A 24,492-nucleotide genomic window follows, 5' to 3' on the forward strand; every position below is an offset into this window, starting at 1 on the left:
GACCGTTCGAGGGCCGGACTATAGTTTAAAAAAAAAACTATGAACAAATTCCTATGTGCACTGCGGGCCCGGGACGAGTTGGCTGCTAAGGAGGACAGGCAGCGGCACCCGGCGGGCCAGATAAATGTCCTCGGTGGGCCGCATGTGGCCCGCGGGCCATAGTTTGAGGACCCCTGCTCTAAATAGACCAAGCAGTAGTGAGGAAATTGAAACAACCATCAAAAATTTCTCAAAAAACAAAAGTCCTGGACCAGGTGGCTTCACCAGTGAATTCTACCAAATGTTCAAAAAGATTTAAAACCTATCCTCCTCAAATTCATCCAAAAAATTGAAGAAGAGGCAATACTTTTTAACAGATTCTATGAGGTAAACATAACCCTGAAATCAAAACCTGGCAAAGATAACACAAAGAAAGAAACTACAAACCAATATCTCTGATAAATACAGATGCAAAATTCCTAAACAAAATACTATCAAGTTGAGTATAACAGAACATAAAAAAATAATAATAACACACTGCAATCAAATGGGGCTCATTTCAGGGAAACAAGGATGATTCAACATGCACAAATCAATCAATGTAATACACCACATTAACAAAAGTATAAAAATCATATGATATTAACAATAGATACAGAAAAAGCATTTGATATGATACAACATCCATTTATGATTTTAAAAACTCAATAAAATATGAATTGAAGGAAAGTATCTCAACATAATAAAGGCCATTTATAATAAATCCTCAGCTAATGGCAGAAAAATGAAAGGTTTTTCTCTAAGATCAGGAACAAGACAAGATGACCACTCTTACCACTCTTATTCAAAACAGTGCTTGAAATCCTACCCAGAGCAATAAGGTAAGAGAAAGAAATAAAATGCACACAAATAAAAGAGGAAGAAGCAAAACTATCACTTTTTGCAGGTGACATGATTCTGTATATAGAAAGCCCTAAAGATTACACCAAAAACTATTGGAAAGAATAAATATAGTCCAGTTACAAGATATAAAATCAATATGCAAAAATCCATTGCCTTCTTGTATACTAACAATAAAACTTCAGAAAAAGAAATGAAAACAAATCCTTTTGCAATTACAGCCAAAAGAATAAAATGCCTAGAAATAAACTTAACAAAAAACATGAAAGACCTATACACTGAAAATTACAAAGCATTCTTAAAAGAGATTTAAAAAAACCACATAGAAACCATGCCATCTTGAAGGGGAGAGCTGTTGTGACTAGGAGCCCAGCCTCAACAACACCCAGGCTGGCCTTAGACACCACCTGGGACCCTATAGCCACTCTGTCTAAAGACCTGCTACCTCAGTTGCAGACCCATGGACACCAGGACACCAGCCTCCCTGGCTGCAGGCTTCTCTGAGTCCTAGAGGGTGCGATCCTCCCGCCGGCACACCACTGCTGCCACAAGCCCCATACGTCCCAGTGCCTGAGCACTCTGATGACTCTTGGGGTGCGCAACTCACCTGCCAACCTGCTGCTGCCGCCACATGCCCCACATGTCCCAGCGCATGGGCACTCCGGTAAAACTCAGGGTACACAACCCTCCCGCCGCTGCGGACACAGGTGCTGCATGTCCTGATGACTGGGCTCTCCACTGACTCTCAGGGTGTGCAAGCCTCCCGCCAACCAGATGCTTTGGCCAGGGGTCCCCCACGTCCCAGCTCTTGGACTCTCTGGTAACTCTTGAGGTGTGCAACCCTCCAGCTGACCCACTGCTATGGTTACAGGCCCCTTGCATCTTGGCGCCTGGGTCCTCCAGTGACTCTTGTGGTGTGTGACCCTTCTGCCTGGGCCTCTACTTCAGCCACAGGCCCCACATGATTCGGCACCTGGACTCTTCAGTGAGAGCAAAAATAGGGAGACAAAGAAACAACCCACAAAGAAAAAGGAGGAATTGTCAGAAAATGAAACAGAGGCATTCAATATATCAGAAAAAATTCAGAGTAATGGTCATACAGTTCATAAACTGGATGGATGAGAAAATCAACAACTTATGTAAGAATCAAGAGGAAATAAAAAATGATATAGCTACAATAAAAAACACAATAGAAGATTTCAACTGTAGACTAGAAAAAGCAGAGGACTGAATTAGTGAATTAGAGGACAGAGTAAAGAAATACACCCAATCTGAACAGCTATTGGAGAAAAAAAAATAGAAAGCAGGATGAGAGCCTAAGGGAGCTTTGGGACAACATGAAAGAAAGCAACATGCATATAATAGGGGTGCCAGAAGGACAAGAAGAGGAGCAAAGATTAGAAAACCTATTTGAAGAAATAATGACAGAAAACTTCCCTGATATGAAGAATAAAAAGTCACACAAGCACAGACAGTCTCAAACAAGATGAACCCTCAAAAATCCCACACCAAGACATGTTGTAATTACAATGGCAAATGTTAATGACAAAGAGAGAATCTTAAAGGCTATGAGAGAGAGACAGAGAGATACCTACAAAGGATCTACCATTAGATTATCAACGTATTTCTCAACACACACACATCAGGCCAGAAGGGAATGGAATGAAATATACAAAGTGATGCAAAGCAAGGGACTGACTCCAAGAATATTCTATCCAGCAATACTATCATTTAAAATTGAAGGGGAAATCAGGAGCTTCACAGACAAAAGAAGTCTAAGGGAGTTTATCACTACCAAGCCAGCAACGCAAGAAATGCTAAAGGGACTATTTTAAAAAGAAACAGAAAGGGAAGAAGGAACACAGGCATAAAGAATAAAAATGGCTACAAACAAGTACCTATCAATAATAACCTTAAACATGAATGGACTAAATGCTCCAATCAAAAGACATAGAGTGGCTGAATGGATAAGAAAAGAGACCCACCTCAGAACACAGACTGAAAGTGAAGGGATGGAAAAGTGTTTTTCAGGCAAATGAAAATAAAGTAAAAAAAGCTAAGGTAGCAATACTTATATCTGATAAAATAGACCTCAAAGTGAAGGCCATAACAAGAAACAAGGAAGGCCACTTCATAATACTAAAGGTATCAATACAAGAGGATATAACTCTGGTAAACATTTATGCACCCAAATACATAAAAAAAAAAAAAACTTCTGGAAGATATCAAGGAAGAGATCAACAGCAATACAATCATAGTAGGGGACTTTAATACCCCATTGACAGCAATGGATAAATCCTCTAGACCAAAAATCAGCAAAAAACATCAATCCTAAATTACTCCCTCACATCAGATGGACTTAATCAACATCTTCAGAACATTTCACCCCAAAGCTACAGAATATACATTCTTCACATGTGACATGCAGCATTTTCAAAGATAGACCACATATTGGGACACAGCAAAGTCTCTTCAAATTCAAGAAGATAGAAATCACATCAAGCATGTGCTCAGATCACAATGGCATAATATTAGAAATAAATGACAATAAAAACAATCAAAAAATTCAAACACTTGGATGCTAAATATCATGTTATTAAACTGCTAGTGGCCTGGTGCATAAATTTGTGCATGGGTGAGGTCCAGTCATCCCACCCCAATGGGGGCCCATTGGGCCAGGTGGCCAGGGGGAGGGGCTACAGGAAATTGGCTGGCCAGCTCCACCCCCAATTGGGGTTGGAGGGGGCCGTTTGGGAGTGGGGCTGGCCGGGGGAGGAGCTACAGGTGGTTGGCCAGCCAGCTCCACCCCCAATGAGGGTTGAGGGACCAATCAATGGCAGGGCCAGCTGGAGGGGGAGGTGATCAGGTCCCAGTTGGCTGCCACAGTACATGTCATAGCCACCGGTCATTCTGGTCGCAGTCACTGGACTTTTATATATTTAGGTGATTGGGTTACCAAAGAGATCTAAGCAGAAGTAAAAAACATCCTGGAATAAATGAAAATGAAAACACAATAATCCACAATGTAATGGACACAGTGAATGCAGTCCTGAGAGAGAAGTTCATAGCATTACAGACCTACCTCAAAAAATAAGAAAAACTGGTAATAAATTATCTAACTCTACAACTTAAAAGAATTAGAAAGAGAGCAACAAGAAAAGCCCAGAGTGAGCAGAAGGAAGGAAATAATAAAGATTAGAGGGGAAATACATGACATAGAGACCAAAAAAAACAATACAAAAGATCAATAAAACCAAGAGCTGGTTCTTTGAAAAGAAAAACAAGATTGATGAACCTCTAGGCAGGTTCACTGAGTGTCAAAGAGAGAGGACCCAAATAAACAAAATCAGAAATGAAAGAGGTGAAATAACAACAGACCCCACAGAAATACAAAGAATTGTAAAAAAGTGCTATGAACAACTCTATTCAAACAGACTAGTCAACCTAGAAGAAATGGACATAATTCTAGAAAAATACTACCTCGCAAAATTCAATCAGGAAGAATCAAAAAATCTGAATAGGCTGATAACTATGGAGGAAATCGAAGCACTGATCAAAAAACTTCCATCAAACAAAAGCACTGGGACAGAAGGCTTCACAGGGGAGTTTTACCAAATATTCAAAGAAGAACTAAAACCTATCCTCCTCAGATTATTCCAAACATTTCAAGAAGAAGGAACATTTCCATAGTCTTTCTATGAAGCCAGCATTACCCTAATCCCAAAACCAGATAAAGACACTACAAAAAAAATAAACAAACAAAAATAGAATTACAGGCCAATATCTCTGATGAACACAGATGCTAAAATCCTCAACAAAATCCTAGCAAATCAGATCCAGCATTACATTAGAAAGATCATACACCATGACCAAGTGGGATTTATTCCAGGGATGCCAGGATGGTACAATGTCCACAAACAATAAACGTGATACATCACATAAACAAATTGAGAGCTAAAAATTACATAATCATATTAATTGATTCAGAAAAAGCATTGGACAAAATCCAACACCCTTTCTTGATAAAAACTCTGAGAAAAGTGAGAATAGAGGGATCATACCTCATCATAATAAAAGCCTTATATGACCTACAGCCAACATCATACTCAATGAGCAAAATCTAAAACCATTTCCCTAAGAACAGGAACAAGATATGGATAAACTTAACTAAGAAGGTAAAAGACCTATACTCAGAAAACTACAGGACATTGAAAAAAGCGATAGAGGAAGACATAAATAAATGGAAGAATATACCATGTTCATGGATTGGTAGAATCAACATCATTAAAATGTCCATACTACCCAGAGCAATCTATAGATTTAATGCAATCCCCATTAAAATACCAATGGCATATTTCACAGACCTATAACAAACTCTCCAAAAAGTCATATGGAACAAAAAAAAGACCCTGAATAACCTCAGCAATCTTGAGAAAGAAGAACAAAGTTGGAGGGATCACAATACCAGATATAAAGCTATATTACAAAGCCACTGTTCTCAAAACTGCCTTGTACTGGCACAAGAACAGACATATAGACCAATGGAACAGAATAGAGAACCCAAAAATCGACCCAAGCCATTTTCTCAATTAATATTTAACAAAGGAGGCAAGAGCATACAATGGAGTCAAGACAGTCTCTTCAATAAATGGTGTTAGGAAAATTGGACAGATACAGGCAAAAATATGAAACCAGACCATCAATTTACACCATATACAAAAATAAACTCAAAATGGATAAAGGACTTAAACATAAGATGGATTAAAAAACCATCATACATCTATACAATGGAATAATATGCTGCTGCAAAAAAGAAAGAACTCTTACCATTTACAACTGCATGAATGGACAAAGAGGGCATTATGCTAAGCGTAATAAGCCAGTCAGAGAAAGATAAATATCACATGATCTCACTTATTTGTAAAACATGAGCAACATAAACTGATGAACAAAAATAGATCCAGAGACAGAGAAGCATCAAACAGATTGTCAAACTTCAGAGGGAAGGCAGGGGAGGGGAGAGGTGTGGGGTTATAGATCAACCAAAGGACTTGTATGCATGCATATAAACATAACACAGACACTAGTGGGATGAGGGCATGTGCCAGGGTTTGTGTGTGTTGCCAGGAAGAGGTCAATGGGGGGAAAAGGAGATATATGTAATACTACATGTAATACCTCAAAGAATAAATAAAAAGGAAGATGCAAGTTCTAACCTTGGCTCTGCTACTACTTGACTCTATGCCTTTGAAAAATTTCCATAACCTCTGTCGGTATCCTCATCTGCAAGATTAGAATAAACTATATGATCTCAAAAAAAAAAAGAAAGAAATGAACAAAACAAATAGACAGATAACCAGCTGGAAGATGATATTTGCAAACAGTATCTCCAACAAAGGTTTAATTTCCAAAATATATAAAGAACTCATAAAACTCAACACCAAACAAACAACCCAATCAAAAAGTGGGTAGAGAACCTGAAAATACACCTGTCTAAAGAAGATATACAAACAGCCAATAGATACATGAAAAGATGTTCAACCTCACTGGTAACTAGGGAAATGCAAATAAAAAGTACAATGACTTACCACCTCACACCTGTTAGAGTGGCTATTATCAACAAGATAAGCAATAACAAGTGTTGGAGAGGTTGTGGAAAAAAAGGGAACCCTCATCCACTGCTGGTGGGAATGTAGACTGGACCAACCACTATGGAAAGCAGTCTGGTGATTCCTCAAAAAATTGAGAATAGAGGTACCGTATGACCCAGCAATCCCTCTCCTGAGTATGTAACTGAAGAAAACCTTGAAATCATGTATTCACAAAGATATATGTGCCCCTATGTTCATTGCAGCATTATTCACAGTGACTAAGACATGAAAACAACCAAAGTATCCTGTAATAGAGGACTGGATAAAGAAAATGTGGTACATACATACAATGGACTACTACTCAGTTATAAGAAAGGATGAAATAGCGCCATTTGCAACAACATGGATGAACCTTGAGAACATTATGCTAAGTGAAATAAATCAGTCAGAAAAAGCTAGGAATTATATTATTTCACTCATATGTGGGATATAAAACTGACACTCATGAACACAAACAGCAGAGTGGTGGTTGCCAGAGGGAAGGGGGTGGGATAGAGGAGATCCTAATATAAGGTGACAGGAGAAGATTTGACTTTGGGTAGTGAGCACATGGTGCAATACACAGATCTTATAACATAGAAATTCACACCTGAAACCTATATATTCATGTTGACCAATGTCACCCCAATAGATTTAATTTTTAAAAAGATGGCAAAGTAAAAAAATAAAATAAAAATAAACTAAGGACCAGAAATCATTTAATTTCAAGATTTCCTGAAGAGAAACAATCCTTCATCTTAGGATGAATCTATGAGAGGACTAAAATGAGATTTAAAAAGAATAACAATTGGAAATTCATTAATTTTTAATTCATTTTTTAAAGAGCTGAGTACCCTCCTGTAAAAACTGTACTTCTGTGTTACCAAATAGTCAGTGAAGAAAAGTTTCTCTCTATAGATATATTCCAGTTAGGAAAAGGAAGAAATATAAGAGTTAGGATATCACTGGTTTGCAAGTCCCTGGTTAAATAATGCATTCAGGTGGTGACCAGCAATTTTCATTCATAGCTCAAAAAGAGGAACCACCAGGTATGATGTGCTGGATGGACATATACAATACTACCCATTACATATTTTTGACAAAATATTCAACCTGAGTCTGATGAAGTTTTTGGAATGTCAGATTACAGAAAATACAGGAAACAAGGAATATTTTAAAACACGATGTGAATGAAATCAGAAAAATAATCCATTTCTTCAACAAAGAAATTTTCAGGGGGGAAATCTGTAGATTAAATGATAAACAGATATAACAACCAAATGGAATATGTAGATCATATTTGGATTCAATTTCAAACCAACTATTTTTTTAAAATTCTGACATAATTGGGGAAACTTGATTGCTGATTGGCTATACTAGTATTTGATATTAAAAATTTTAGGTGAGATAATAGTATTGTTATATATTTTTAAAATTATGCGATACATAAGAATTATTTAGAAGTGAAATGATATATGCTGTCTAGAATTTGCTTCAACATTACCCAGGGGGAAGGCTGGGTGGAGGGTGCACATAAAAAGTATCCATGTGTTCCTGATTATTGAAGATGAGCGATAGCTGAAGATTTGTTGTATATATCTGAAATATTTCACATTGACTATTTTTCAAAAACAGGGCTAGGTTAGATTCATATTATGTCCATAAGAAACCAAACATCTAGAAAGTGGGATACAGGTGGATGGTGGACTATTTTATCATCCAGATGTGTGGCCTAAATCAAATGGAAGTGATCACAGATACACAGAGATTCTCCAAAGGGAACAGAGCACAAGTAGCATTAAAGGGACTGATGCTCAGATCTCCATTTCTAAGTGTACTCTCCTAACAGACACCTACCTGCCTGAGAGCAAGCCTGCATAGCTATGGGTCCTTTCTTTCCCACAGCCTTTTCTCCCTACCCACTCCACCACAGGGCCTTACAAAGGTGCATTATACCTCACCTGGGTAAGAAGCCTCCAATCATAGAGGTGCCCAGTGGAGGGAAACTTTGTCCTAGATTTCAAGGCAGCCCCCTTGTCATCCAAATCTACACACTTGCCTAGGTCCTATGCTTATTTTATTTATTTATTTTTTTTGCTACATTTTGCTTTATTTTGCACATAAGGAACACAACCAATTGACTAAGCAGCTCCAGAACTGTTAGTGTTCATTAATCAACAAGTAAAGGAAGTCAGAAGGAAAACTTTTCAATTCCTCCCAAACACATATTGCAAGTATAACAAACTCCTAACACACATGTGACACGGGCTGGTTTCAACACATAGAAAGCCTAAGCCTGTCATTTCAGGTCACTGGGGGAGAGAACCAATGGCAGAAGCTATGCAAAAAAGGTGAGTACTGAATATCCACATGGGTCAGATCAGGAGCCATGTTTCAGAAGCTAGACTATACCTAGCCAGTTATTCACATCTGCCCTGTGAAGTTCACTGTCTCTTGTCAGATTGAAATCCAAGCAGCTATTTGCGTTTTCAGGCTCATCACTTCCAAGGTGGATAATGCATACACAGAAATCCAGGCAGCTCAAATATACTTGCTCGGCTATGTTTTACATGACATCTCCACAAGCCAGGCTCCAGTTCACATTCTGTACAGGAAGTTCCCATTGTCATCAAATAACTCTCGCCCCCTCTGCACTACCTTGCTGCTAAAGTTCTGGTCACCCAGTTCTTTTGCCTTCAACTCTTCCAGCTCCTTCGCACTTGGCAATCCCTCACTGTCAGTGCCTCTGGTGCCCTCACAATCACTGGTGGAGCACTTCCGCAGCTCTCTCTGATGACCTTGGGCTGCAGCAACAGGCACAAAGCTTTCCTTCTCCGGGCTCTGGACTCCGTTATTCCTTCCCTTCTGTCTCCTTTGTGTGTTTGCATTCTGAGTATTCAGTTCTGTCACCTTCAAAGCTGTGCTATAAACTTGGCCTTGGGATGAGGCTTCATCTCCTGACACAGGGTGGCCTGCAAAAAGCAGCTTCCAGGTATCCCCAGGGCCTGGAAGCTGGTGGAGCGAGTGGGCAAGCCCAGCTTTCTTAATAACTTTTTGATCCTGATTCAGTTTCTGCTCCACTGTGGGTACAAACTTGCTTTTCTAAAACCCTTCTGATCACATCAGTACTAACATCAAAGACTTCAGCCATTCTGGGAACTGACCAGGACTCTGGAAATTCTTCAGGTAAATACCAAATCTGCTCCATGGCTTCCTGTGTCAGAGTCCTGGGCGGGGCCCCTCATGGCTCCATTTGCCTCTGAATGTTCTGGAACAGGATGACTTTTTTCTGTCATTTCAGGGCACTGGGGGAGAGAACCAAAGGCAGAAGCCATGCATGGAAGCAACATGTGTGGTTGAAGCATCTCAGGCTAAAGCAAGGAGACCCAGCCCTCGTCTCTTTGTTCACTACCCTGGAAATCTAACACCTACACCTACAACAGCAGCCCCCGAGCAAGGTAAACTCTCTAAAAGGGCGAGAGTGAAGAGACCCATGTTTCCAAATGAAAGGAATTTTTAGGGGGAAATAGGCAGGTTTAGGAAATTTTAAAAATTAAGGGGTCCATGGAAAAAAACACAGGGCTACAGAATTGCAAAAGGATACATTTCCGTAAGATAAGGGAGCCTGGAGCCACCAGAAGTTATATTTCCATAAGACAAGGGAGCTGGGAGTAGCAAAGGATACACATTTACAAAATAAAGGGAAGGCAGCCCCTCATTCAAAGAGGGAGGAAGAAGAGCCCAGAGGGAATGGAAGAATAATAAGGGAGAGGAAGGAGGGAACCTTACGTGAGACTTGAATTCAGGAGTTGCTATAGTGACCAAATCAAAGGGAATATTGACCAATCAGAGGGGGTGTCAGGACACAGGGACTTGCAGCCTTTATAAACCTTGGAAGGAGGGACTTAGTAGGACTCTTTCCCCTCCCCATGTGGGAGCCTGTGCTTGTTCTTCAATAAATTTCCACCTTTGCTATACCATCTTCCCTGGTGGTTTCATTCTTTGACTCCAACGGACAAAGAGCCGGGGAAGCCATCCTTCCCAGAACACCGAGAGTTCCAGTCCGAAAATCCCGTATCACAAAGGAGCTGAACACCGGCCCCTGTGCCTCTGATAAGGGAAGAAGCAAGGGCTGTTGCGAATGCAGTGGCGGGATGCCCACCACCGAGGGCCATGGCCTGCAGCACCTGGCGCAAGGCCCTGCTTCAGGCTGAGGGCCCAGGAAGGAACAGGTACCTCTCCACCTCCTGCAGCTCCCGCTCCTCTGGTTCCCAGCCAGAATCGGGGTCTGGCTCGAGGCTGGTAGATCCCAGGCCTGCCAGCCCCTGGGTCATGAACCCTCAGACACCTGGCCCAGCAGGAGACTCGGAGTACTCGCCATGTTGACCGATCTGCCTTCAGCCCCTATGCTTATTTTTGAGAGAGTGATGGGTGAGGCTATCACCAGGTATTGAAGCCTGTGCAGGATGTTCTGAATTTAGGTACATGTAGTGGCATCATTCAGAGTAATGTCTAGTTTTTCATCTAAAAATTATAAAATGTTCATTCCTCTTCAGGGAGAAGCCTCTGGGAAGAGAGCAGAGAATGTAGAATGCTTAAAATGTCTCTTTCCCCACATATTTAAAGCGTTTTTTTAGCTTTAAAAAAATCTCTAGGATATGTCCTCACTAGAAAGAAAAGATTCCTGAGTAGATGAAGCAGGAGATGATGGTGATGCTGATTCTTTTAAAAGTAACTGGACTTGCTCTAGCTGGTTTGGCTCGGAGGATAGAGCGTCAGCCTACGGACTGAAGGGTCCCAGGTTCAATTCTAGACAAGGGCACATGCCCAGGTTGCGGGCTCAATCCCCAGTAGGGGGCAGGAGGCAGCCAATCATTGATTTTTCTACTAGTATCTCTCTCTCCCTCTTCCTTCCTCTCTGATATCAATAAAAATATATTTAATAAAATAAAATGAAAAATTTAAATGTAACTGGATTCTTTCCCAAAGCTACTAAGTTTTTAAAGATTCATTGGATAAAACTGGCACATAAAAATCTTGTGATATTTTTCTTCAGAATTTGCATTCATCATTCAATAAGGTATTTAAATTATATTTTTAAACCCAATCATATTATGAAATATTTACCCAAATGCAGCCAATCTTCATTTTATTTTATGTTGTAAAATATTAACAATATATACTAACTTGCCAAACCAATAAATTTTTACCTCATACAACTTTATCTTTTTTTAAAATGCATAATAAATTTTTGAGTTGGTGTCTAAAGAATTCAGTGAAATTATTTCTGATTTCTATATATTATTATTATTTAATTATTCTCAAATGTTAAGCACCAAAGTTCTAGACACTTGAGAACATATTTAATAAGGAAATTTTTTTATTATACTCCTCACTTCACAGACAACTTACATATTTCATTGCATTATTTTTTATTATTTGGATATAATCTATATATATAAAAGCCTAATATGCAAATTGTTTGACTGGGAGTTCAATCAGGAGTTCTACCACTTGCTATGACATGTGCTGACCACCAGGGGGAAGGGTGGAACATGGTGGGCACTGGCAATGCGGTGCTGGCAGCAGGTGGCAGTGGAGGCACTGCCAGCCCCCATGGGCCCTGACGAGAGTGGGATCTTGGCGGGATGGTGGAACAGGTGAGCAGGCATTGCCAGGCCAAGGCGGGTATGAGTGGGGGCCCAATCGCTCTGCCAATTGCCCCACAGGTGGTGACCAGTGGTGGTGGCGGGGGGTGGGGTCACTGCCTGACTCCCAGGCACTGAGGGGTCGGGATGGTGGAACAGGTGAGGAGTGGTGCCAGGTCACCTGGGGTGCCAGGTGGGGCTCAGGGCCACGAGGCTGAGGGTATGAGCTGGGGCTGCGAGCCTGGGGGCGTGAACTGAGGCCAATCCCTGCAGGCCACCCTGAGGGACCCCACCTGTGCACAAATTTGTGCACCAGGCCTCTAGTTAACTATATTAGACCTGAATCTTTTTACATTTCCTTGTCTACTTTCAATAATAATCCTTAAATATGCATTCCATAATTTATCAGTAGTTTTCATAATATTCTTCAAATAATATATATACATTTATTTGAACAGAAAAAAGAGTCAGATTTTCTTTTGACTATAAGTAAACTAATTTTTCTTTTTGGTTTGACACCGAGGACTGATTTTACCAACAAAGTAAACATACTGAAAATTGTATGAATTAATCTTCAGCTCCAAGATTTTGATTAAAATATATTTTAAGTATGTGATAATAAAGACTCTTTATTTAAAAAAAGATTGTATTGGAAAACATTTATTGAAATTAATGTTCCAATTTTCAAAGTTCTTTTTTTTTTCTAATCCTTACCCAAGGATACTTTTTGCATTGATTTTTTTTTAAGAGCGAGTGAAGGGTAGGAGGAGGGGGGGAGAGAAAGAGAGAGAAACATCGATGTGAGAGAGACACATCAATTAGTTGTTTCCCACATGCACCCCGACTGGGGCCAGGGATAAAGCCTGCAACCAACGTATGAACCCTTGATCAGGAATCAAACCCATTACCCTTTAGTCTGAGGGCTGACACTCTAACCAGTGAGCATTGGCCAGGGCTCTACATCTTTCTGAGTATATAATAGTAAACAGGTTTCCTCCAAGTAAAAGAGTAACGTGTAATTTATAGTCATTTGCTAAGACATGCCTTCTCAGTACACTTCTCAGAAAATGAGAAAGGGATTAACTGAATAACTAGATGACAAACCATCTAATTATTTGCTTTCAATAAAATTGAATGAGTACCACTCATGGTATTAGTCAATCAATCATTAAAAATATAACTGAGAGTTTAGAGTGTAAATGATACTAAAGATGCCTTGTATTTGTGTCTACTTATGTGAACAAGTTTTCTCAACACTAGCATCTACAAATTTAAAATTTTTTTTCAAAGAAGCAGTAAAAAATTAATGCTGAATGCAATCTTACTCCAAAAGTAGTAACACTCAAAACTATATATATAAACTAACTAGAGGAGATTTAAAGAGTATCATTTTTTTCAGGGTCGTGTATTACCTTTGAATACTAAAGGTCCACCTATTCTAATTTTTCTATCATGTGAACATCTGATTATTATTTAGTTACTAGAGGCCCAGTGCATGAAATTCGTGCAGGGGGGGTGTGTCCCTCAGCCCAGCCTGCACCCTCTCCAATCTGGAAACCCTACCAGGATCGGGCCTAAACGGGCAGTCGGATATCCCTCACACAATCCAGGACTGCTGGCTCCCAACTGCTCGCCTGCCTGCCTTCCTGAGTGCCCCTAACCACTTCTGCCTGCCAGCCTGATCACCCCCTAACCACTCCCCTGCCAGCCTGATTGATACCTAACTGCTCTCCTGCCAGCCTGTTTGCCCCTAACTGCCCTCCCCTGCAGGCCTGGGTCCCCCCCAACTACCCTTCCCTGCAGGCGCGGTCACCCCTAACTTTCCTCCTCTGCCAGCCTGGTCCCTCCCAACTGCCCTCCCCTGCTGGCCATCTTGTGGCAGCCATCTTGTGGGGGCAGCCATCTTTGACCACATGGGGGCAGCCATCTTGTGTGTTGGAGTGACGGTCAATTTGCATATTACTCTTTTATTAGATAGGATAGAGGCCTGTTGCATGGGTGGGGGCCAGCTGGTTTGCCCTGAAGGGTGTCCCAGATCAGGGTGGGGGTTCCCTTAGGGCATGGGGTGGCCTGGGCGAGGGGCCTGTGGTTGTTTGCAGGCTTGGCCACACACACCCCCGCCCCGTGACCCAAGCAGAGGCCCTGGTATCTGGGGTTTATTTATCTTCTACAATTGAAACTTAGTAGCCTTCAGCGGAGCCAAGCCTGCTGCTCACTCTGTGGTCGCAGCCATTTTTGTTGGGATTTATTTATCTTCTATAATTGAAATTTTGTAGCCTTGAGTGGAGGCCAAGGCAGGCCAGGGCTGTGGGAGCTTGCTTCTTCCATAGCTGGGGGCAACCCAATCCTCCTGTTCTCTCCAGCTCTGTGGCTGCCGCCATTTTTGTTGGGATTTATTTATTTTCTATAATTGGAACTTGGTAGCCTTAGTGGAGGCCTGGGCTGGCCAGGGTGTGCGGAAAGTTGGCTTCCTCCATTGCCGGGGAAACCCAAGCCTCCTGCTCGCTCCATGGCTGCAGCCATCTTGGTTGGGTTAATTTGCATACTCACTCCTGATTGGCTGGGGGGCATGGCTTGTGGGTGTAGTAGAGTGATGGTATTTGCATATTACTCTTTTATTAGATAGGATTGAAAACAAAATAGCCCCCTTTATTTCATTAAGATGTACTTACTTTTATATTTTAAAAAATTTTAAATTTATTTTTGTATTTAGTAATTATTAACATTTGTAATGTATGTATTACTTTCAGGAAGTGTGTACTAAAAATAATTCTGATGACTCAAAACTTAGGGTAACACGACATGTTTAAAAATTAATTTCAATTAATATACTAAAACTAGAGGCCCAGTGCATGAAATCCATGCATGGGGGCGGGGGAGTCCCCTCAGCCCAGCCTGTACGCTCTGCAATCTGGGACTGCTGGCTCCTAACTACTCACCTGCCTACCTGCCTGGTCACCTATAACTGTCCCCCCCACACTGGCCTGGTTTCCCCTTACTGGCCCCCCTGCTGGCCTGGTCACCCCCAATTGCCCCCCCTCACTGATCTGGTCACCACTTACCTGCCCCCCCTGGCAGCCTGGTCGCCCCCACCTGCCCCCCCTGCCAGCCTGGTTGCCCCCAACTGCCCCCCCTGCCAGCCTGGTCACCCCACACAGCCTGCTGCTGTTTGGTTGTTACTGTTACTATGATGGTGTCCTGGACAATTTGCATATTCCTCTATTATTATTATAGATAGTTGCCAGGAAGTATAATGAAGTGATCAATAAATTGATTTTAAACCAAAATATATTACAGCAGGGTAAAATTCTATGAAGGAAGTAAAGTGGAAATAAAAGTTCAAGAAGGAAAATTAATTAAATCAATTATCTATGAAAGAAGAGCTTGTTTGTGCATTGTTTAAAAAGGATCATATAAAAAAAAGGATTATATAGTGCATATCAATCTGCTAAAGTGTTTAGATTACCCCCTGGTTATATTCAAAGAAATGAGTTAACAGTTTTATTTTTTAATGTCAATATTTAGTATGGGCTTGATGTTTTATCATTTGTAACCATTTAAGTTTATGATGGAAACTTTCCTTTTAACTTAAACATTTCAGTTTGAGTGAGGCCCACTGACTTAGACTTCATTAGTACCCATTTGTTTTTGGCTTTCATCCCAAGTGTTTTTTCTTTAGACATCTGTTACTATCTGGGAAGCTGGCAGAATCATTACTGTCAAAGGATAAATCTCCCAGTGAAGGGACATAATGGAAGGGACATAATAGGACTCAGTGGGATAGCCAATAACTCAGAAGTCAAGTCTTGGAGCCCTGAGGAACTCTTCACTCTAGTCACTGTGCTAGTGCTTTCATTCTGTTCTCAGAACCACCACCAACCATAACACTGAGCCACAGATGGCTTGTTACTTGCCTCGGGTATTGGAGATAATACAAGTTAGAGCAGGGAGCTGAGGTTAGAATCCATTTCTGCCTGCCACCACAGCCATGGTTTTGCCAATACTCCATCTGACTTCTCAATAATTTGAACTTTTAAGGTGAAAAGATCCTCTTTATTGGAAACAATTCACAGAGTAAACACAGGCAAGTCAAGGGTCCCCTTGTTAATTTCCCACCTACCACTGATGCCATGAAAGATGCCAGGCTTTTCTAGTCCCACTCTCACTCATCCACCAGTGAGCTCAGAAAAGCAGCAGTGAAGTTGGAAATTACCCCTCTCGCGATTCAGGTGAAATTGGAGAAGTTGCCAGCCAACATTGCTTTAGGAAGCAAAAAGTGGAAGAGTGCAGGTAAGAGTAAAGGGACTGTGGCACTAGCATTGATAGAAATGCTAACAATTAGTTATTCATCCATTCATTCAGTTGTCATTTCCTGCCCACTATGACTCAGGTAATGGATTCAATTCATTCTCAGTGTTTAGGCAGCACAATTCTATTAGAATACTTATGACTCTATTGTAAGCTATGACACACAGTAACTTGATGAAGAACCTATGGGTCTGTTTTCTTAGTTTTCCTGCAGGAGTTTTGGACACTGTTTGAAGGGGGACTCTCGCTCTCTGGTGCTTGGAGAACTCTGCATGCAGTAGGTCCTACCTGAGTGCACTTTTCATAAGCTCTCTCTGGTTAGTCTTGCTATTTGTTTTGAATTCTGAATAATCCTATATAATAAAAGGCTAATATGCAAATAGACCGAATGGCAGAACAACCAGAACAACCAAACAACCCGTCACTATGACGTGCGCTGACCACCTGGTGGGATGGTGGAGCAGGTGAGCGGGGGGCACCAGAACAAGGTGGGGCACCGGTCTCTGTCATCAGGGTGAGCCTCTGGTAGTTAATGAAAATTCTTTGCTCCTGCGTGCCGCAGTCCTGGCCGGCACTCTCACCTGCTGCCAGCGCTGGCCCTGCTTTCACCCACTGCTGGCACTGGAGCTGCTGCTTGCACCTACTGCCAGGGCCTGGTGCTGACCCTGATCACCCGGCGCTGTCAGTGGGTGTGAGTGGCGGCTGCCGGCCCCTATCACTCCTCAGGGCTTCTCTACCTCCTCCTGCTCCTGAGGGGAGATCGGGGCTGGCAGCCGCCTATCACACCCGCTGCTGGGGATGGCCCCACTCGTACCCGCAGCTGTCACTGGAGCCACTGCTCGCATGTGCTGTCAGTGCACGGCGCCAGTCCTGATCGCTCAGTGCCATCAGCGGGTGCAAGCAGTGGCTGCCGGCCCTGATCACCCTGGAGGGCTTCTCCACCTCCCCCTCCTCCTGAGGGGCGATTGGGGCAGCAGCTGCTGCTCGCACCTGCTGATGGCGCCGGCCCCAATCGTTCCGCACCTTCAGCAGATGTGGATGTGAGCGGGGCCAGCACCGGAGCAGAAGCGGTGGGAGCGGGGCTGCTGGCAGATGGCAGGAGGGGCTGGTGGGGGCATGGAGGATGGGCCAAGACCCACCCTATGCCTACTGCAGCCTTGCGGCCCACAGTTCCTTTCAAGGTACACAAATTCATGCACTGGGCCCCTAGTAGAATATAAATGAACAAATTAAAGTGTGACTCAAGTAGGGATGTACCGAATTAAAGCAGGCATTGCTCCTGTCTTAGGCATGAATGCAGTCTTCATTGTGGTAGTATAGGAGTCCCAGTGGGTATTACCTGCCAAAGGTAAAATAAAACACTTTTAAATGGGTCAGACCAATTTTATAATTAAAGTAATTTTGCAAGACAAAACATTTTGGATGGTAATTTTTAGTCTAAAGGAATAAAAGCCAATTTGTGGCCTCTACTAAGAGACAAAGCTCAATTTAACTGAATTTTCTCCCTAAATAAAAATAGGTCTATTGTTTTTCTTGAGAATTCATACATGCTTTTTTTAAAACCTTTAAGCAATACATAAAAATATAAAGCAGAAAGTTTATTTGAAATTCTATCATCTTAAAATGCTCACTATTTCTGATTTACTGACCAACTTTTCATACATCACGTTAGACAAAGCTATAAACACATGAAATGATTATGCACAAAGGGGCTCAGAGTTTCTATTTCAGGTTTCAGTGTGGAATCTTCTCCTTGTTCCTTCTTCTCCCTGATTGTCATCACCTGCCTCCCTGTCTCTCCTCCTAGGTAGCCCATGGCTGTTTCTTTACAGACTTTTATACCTGCTGATATAATCATATACTGGTTTACATATACATGTATAAATTCATTGACGTATGAGGTTTTAGTTTTCACCAATGTTTATAAAAATGGGCTTCCGAAATCTATATAATTAACTAATGTCACACCAATAAATTCAATAAAAAAGTTTAAAAAGTGGGCTCATATTCCCACGAAGTGTCCTTTTCTCTGTCATATAATAGTGTAGTACGGGAAACTCTTCAAATTCGGCCCGTGTAACTCTAATTCATTTTTTGTAATGACTGTACAAGATTCTGTGATATAGATGTTTAAAACTCTGAGAGTGGGTGAGATCAACAAAGAAGGAAGCATAATTAGAGGAGATGAAGCCTGGGGCAGGCCAACATCAAGAGGTCCGGAGAGGAGGAGCAGCCAGGAAAGGACACTGAGAAGAGGTCAGTGAGGTAAGAGGAAAACCAGGAGCATGTAATGTCCTGAACCCCAAAAGAAGAAAGTATTCACAGAAGGAAGGGGTCACGTATGCAAATGCTATTGGCTGGGTCCAGGAAGATGAGGACTGAGAATTCACCATTCAGCAGACACTAGCAACAACAGAATTTATCCGCCCTACCTGCCCATTATCAACAAAGCACCACCAAATTTCTTGGGAAAGTATATTTTAAACTAGAGGCCCGATTCACAGATTCGTGCACTGGTGGGGGGCGTGGCCTGCGGGGATCTGCCCATGTGGGAGCACCGCTCAGTTCATCCCAGTCAGCTGAGCGGCTGTGGACTCACCCTCTAAGCAGCTGCTTCTGCTGTGGACACGCACTGACCACCAGGGGGCAGCTCCTGCGTTGAGCATCTGCCCCCTGGTGGTCAGTGCACATCATAGCAACTGGTCAACCAGTCGTTCTGGTCGTTACGCTGTTCGGTTGCTGGGCTTTTATATATACAGATTTAATTCAGTCCTCTAATTCTTCATATTTGGCCAGTTACCTGTTGCTTTTTACATTTCAGGAGAAACTGGGTTGAAATGTGGCCTTTAATGTTTGAATACTATAGCCACTTTATAGTGTGTGTTTGCTCCCACTCATTCAGCCTAAATACAATGGCTGACAAGGATCTTTCTTAAATACCTCTAAAATTTTCAAATATTCTTAAAATCTGTATGCCACTGCTGAGCTTACAGAGCCCTGACCAAACATTTCATTTTTGCCACCTGTGTACTTCTTATTGTTCACCACCCCATCTCTCCCAACCAGGGCTTGTGTTTAATTGAACAAGCCCATGGATCCAGCTGGGCAGCAAGACCCATAACATCCAAATGGATCTCATGTGACTATTTACCTGCTGTCTTCATACAGGTTGAGTTTTATCTCCACCTAGAGCAGCCGTGGGCAAACTATGGCCCGCGGGCCGGATCCGGCCCGTTCAGCTGTTCTATCCGGCCCGCGGAGCTGAAAGAGCGGAGGGTTCTCTTGCTCTCCCCTCCGCTCCTTTACTTTGAATTTATATTAGTTCACACAAACACTCCATCCATGCTTTTGTTCCGGCCCTCCGGTCCAGTTTAAGAACCCATTGTGGCCCTCGAGTCAAAAAGTTTGCCCACCCCTGACCTAGAGGCTTCCCCAACCAACTAAAGCCTTAGCCCTACATGTCACACTCCATATGTCTGCTCACACAGACTCTTGGTATCCATGCTCAGATCCCACTCTATGACAAATGACCTTATTCTTTGATACTCCTGCTTTCATGGAATCATTTTATGCTTTAAAGCATTTTATCCCAATAGCAGAATTAAATATCCTAAGTTAAGAGAATTTTAAGCATGGACAAATAAGTGGGAAGAAATTGTGAAAAGGTGCTGCTCTTCAAAGAAGTCATCATTTGAGTGGAACCTCCCAAAAAATGCTGACAGCCACCAGAGGCTGGAAGAGGCAAGGACAGCTTCTCCCCTAGAGACACCAGAGGAAGAACAGTTCTCCAACACCTCAATTTTGGGCTTTTGGGCCTCCAGAATGTGAGAGAATACATTTCTTTTGTTGATAAGTCATCAGTTTGTGGTAATTTATGGCTGTCTTTGGAAGTAACACAACACTTAAGAGCTCAATCTATAGTAATAGCTCAATAGTAGTTAGCCCATAGCAGGCACCCTCAATCTCATGCTACCTGGGGACAAAGCTGGCAGTAACACATCAGGCCCACCTTTTGAAGGGGGCCACTTCTGTAAGGGAAAATGGAGTAGCACAAGTGGCTATGAGAGATCCCAGTCTGAATGTGAAGAGGAAACTCACCCAGGGAAAGGAAATTTTGGAGCAGAACAAATGAGGCCTGGTGATCAAATCAAGGTGTCAAAAAGCTGGGCTTCTGTTCTGAGCAGTTGGGACCCTCTTAACAAGCTCACAAAGTCTAGGAGCACAGGAGAATAATTTTGTGCATGCTGAGTTTGAGACCCTTCATGACCTCCAAATGGATCTGGTAGATAGCTGAATATTTTAGTTTGAAAAGTAGGAGGAACATCCCAGTTAGAGTAAAGACTAGAAAGTCTGTGGACTTGAAGCCCTGTGGTAGGGATGTCCACTCACAGAGGAAGGAAACTGAGAAGGGTATATCTGGAGGATGCCAACATTTCCCAACAAGAAGGGAAGAGAAGACAGTGAAAGAAACCTAGACAGGGTGCCTGCTCTTTGCCCTGCCACCATATAGAAACTGGGTATCTCACATATTTTTGTTCTTAATTATTTTCATTTTCTATCCTCAATTTAAAAAGAGATTGAATGGAATGGGAAACAGATTTCATTCATTCTCATGAAACTATTCTAGGGAATTTGCAGTTGAATAATGTCAATTGCTCTGTAGCCACCAGTGGAACTACAATTACCCAGTTAGAAGGCTGCAAGGGGGTGTTATTGCCATAGGGCCAGAATGGAACTGACTACACAGTAATTCATGCCACCAGCATCACAGCTAGAGTGGCTGTCCCTCCACTGATGCAAAAAGCTGAGTTAGTAAATTTGCCGTATTTGCATGCAAAATTAGTTTTAAAAGCACTACATCTGTTAAATACAAAATCACTCTGAAAGAAAAATTAGCAAAGGTTACAAGCAACAGCTGAAGGCCATAGTTCTCAGCCTCTGCTACAACCACCTGTGTGTGGAATGGGGGAGGGAAAAGAGGGGAGGGGGACTCCTGCCTCTGTGGATCCCCTTGGGGGCTGTGTCCTGCATTTTGCACCTCCCCACTCTCTGTACTGTTTCTCAGGGAATAGGGACTCCTGCTGGGTCTGCTGTCTTCAGAGCTTCCCGACCTCTCTTCTTCCTGCGTTGTCTTTGGGTTTTTTTTCCCTCTGGAAAAGCACTAGTTCCTCCTTTTCCCTGCCCCATCCCCCATCCAAGCATTTCATGGGGGATATGCTGAGTATTTTAGGAAGGGATTGGCAGAAAGAATGCTGATGGGTTGGATAGTGGCGAAGTCATGAACATCCTCTCATTTTCCCTCCCAGCCTCTCCTTAAATTGAGTCCCACCCATGAGGGAGAGACAGACACCCTTAAAAACCAAAGCAGTCTTTGCTCTCGTCTAGTGTATCCCATCTCCAGGAAAGATCCCTCCCTAACCCGCAGGCTGGCAGGGTCCACAGTCTTACCAGGCCGAATCTTGCGGCCACATTGAGAGGGGTAGGGGACCTCCGGCCCAGGCTGTGCCATTCCTGCCTCAACACGGAGTCGTCAGGGCCCTCCTTCCAGCTGGATTGCTTGCTGCCGGCGCTTGGATGCTTTGTGACGCGTCGCCATGGAGACGCGGGTCAGGTCTGTGATGCTCAGCCACAGGGAAGCAGTGCAGAGGCTGGGGAACCGGGTGTGGAAAGCAAGAAGATGTGCTTCCAATAATCTTGATTTAATGAATTTATATAGCTTTCTTAAACACTGTCTTGTGTATTTGAGGAGAGGAACAAAGGGGGAGTAGATAGAAGAGAGAGACATTGTCAGGTTTTCAATGGCAAAGTTTCATTTATTCATAACTTTCAGTTTAAGCAAAAGAGGGCAAAGTTGTCACAGATGTTTGCAATAAGTAGGAACCAAGCGAGAAGACAAAGTCACAGGGAATCTCATGTAGGTAGAACCAGAACCAGAGTTCCTGAGACAATTTCATGCTCCCAGGCAGATCATCCGCACAGGAATTAGGAGAGGACAGGAGAGTGAAAAGTGTCCTTGGGAACAGGAGCCAGCAGGTGAGTTTGTGATCTTTCTCTCCATAAGGTAGATCCATCGTGTTTCCTAATTCTTCTGCCCCTGCAGCGGAAACTGCCTCACCTCCTATGTGTTAGAGTTTTCCCAGAATGTAGAAGGTTTTATCTTTATATTCTTGGCAACTAGCTGATGATTTGACACATAGTAGGTGCTTAGTAATATTGAATGCCTCCAGGTTAGGACACAGATATTTCCCCCTTGGATGTAAAGAGGAGACATTAGGTGAGACTGCTGGCAGCATGTTTAGAAAGTAATTTATACCAGCGGTCGCCAACCTTTCGGGCCTCACAGACCACCAGTGGTCTACGGATTTACACCATTCCTTATCCTTAAAGGGTTGTTCTAATATAGGACCTTAGGGGAACAAAGGGAGTTGCCAAAGGACACAGAATAGGCATCAAAGTAAGGATTCCAAGTAGATATGCAGGGATTTTCTTTAAAATGAGGATCTAAACCAGTGTGTTCTGAGAATTGAGTCTTATCCATATAATGGAATAGAACATATTTTAGGCTCTCAAATTTTATAGCAATGAATGGTGGAACACATTAGAAGGCATAGACTTCTGTCGATGTTATTAAAAGGAATGAATCTAAGTTAGGACTTAGTAGTGGCATCTAAATTAAGAAAATAACAAGGTCTGGAATTGGAGAACTAATTACCATTGCTTAATTTAAGAGAAATGTATTTCTTAAAATAGAGCAGTGAGTATATGTAATTTAAAAAGTGAATTCTTATTAATATCTTACTTGCCTTATTTGTCTCCTCCCGGGTAAGCTGTAAAGTGGTGGGGTTCACAATGAATGGAGAACTCCTTGTATTTCCTCTCTGGGGGCCCTTGGGGTAAAGCAGAGACTGCTCTGAGCCCCAGTTTCTTTGTCTTTAAAATGAGTTTGTTAGCACCTACCTCACCAGGCTGTAAAATGAATAATACTTCTCACAATCATATATATATATATATATATATATATATATATATATATATATATATATGAGAAATATGCAAATTAGGTCAGGACACTGTAACAGTCATGACCAGCTCAGGAGGAGGGGCCGGGCGTGGCCCAGAGCCTGAGAGAACAACACACAGGGTGGCTGGGGGCAGGCCCCCAGTGGACACACACACACACCCAGAGCGCCTGCTCTGAGCCTCCACAGCACAGTCTGACATGCCCTCATCCTTCTCCCTATCTCATATCGTGGAATTATTTTGACAGTCACTTGTGTGAACCAAGTAGCACCATCACATCTCAGTTAAAAGATCATCAATTACAGTGAAACTACACTTTCACTTCATCTCAGCCACTATTTCCAAGGCTGTACTCTGACCCTTATCACCACCTGCAACTGCTAACATCAGAAATCATAGCATGGCCCTGGCCAGCGTTGCTCAGTGGTTAGAGCATCCACCTGTCCACTGAAGGATCTCAGGTTCAAGGGCACAAACCCGGGTTGCAGGTTCGATTCTCAGCCCTGTTCAGAGCAGATGCAGGAGACAACCAATTTATGTGTCTCTCTCACATCGATGTCTGTCTCTCTCTCTCTCTCTCTCTCTCTCTCTCTCTCTCAAAATCAATGGAAAAATATTCTCTAGGGAGGATTAACAAACAAAAAAATAAATCATAGCATGTTGTCCCTGACATCCTATTATATGATTTCTTCTTCTTTTTTTTCTGGCCTATCAATGATCTCCTCCTCCTCCCCATTCATATTATTCTTTGCATAGGCTGGGCTCTGGGTTCACCTGCATCAGTGGAGAAATAGAGCCCCCACTAGGTATTTCAAACAGATAGAATTTAATATTGAAAATTGGTTACCAAAGGGTTGGAAAGGAAAGGCTAGAAGAGAAAAAAAAAAGTGAAGTTAGAGATTAATAGCTACAGGAAGCCATTCTCACTCTCATGGATGAAGGAGCCAGACCATGGCCTGCTGAGCTGCTGAGAACTTGCTGCTGCCATTGGAACGGTGTTGCCAAGG

General features: G+C 42.4%; 1 protein-coding gene and 1 pseudogene across 2 annotated transcripts in view; both read right to left on the minus strand.

Moving 5' to 3' along the window:
* Positions 1-21,975, minus strand: part of TEX26 (testis expressed 26) — a gene marked incomplete at its 3' end in the record, with an annotated part of 43,045 nt that extends 21,070 nt beyond the window's left edge. Inside the window, exons 1-2 of the mRNA XM_080660158.1 lie at positions 21,914-21,975; positions 17,723-17,804 (exon numbers count right to left, since the gene is read on the minus strand). Coding sequence (XP_080516284.1) covers positions 17,723-17,804; positions 21,914-21,974 — 143 coding nt within the window. The 5' untranslated portion in view covers position 21,975. The remainder of the gene's footprint in view (positions 1-17,722; positions 17,805-21,913) is intronic.
* LOC308243308 (neugrin-like) lies at positions 9,108-17,310 on the minus strand (annotated as a pseudogene). The gene is made up of 3 exons: positions 17,280-17,310; positions 10,746-10,848; positions 9,108-9,814 (listed from the first exon to the last, which is right to left on the minus strand). The product of its transcript is annotated as a neugrin-like (transcript).
* Positions 21,976-24,492: the final 2,517 nt, after the last annotated feature.

The sequence above is a fragment of the Plecotus auritus genome (genome assembly GCF_963455305.1).
Source record: "Plecotus auritus genome assembly, chromosome: 3".
NCBI lineage: Eukaryota > Metazoa > Chordata > Mammalia > Chiroptera > Vespertilionidae > Plecotus > Plecotus auritus.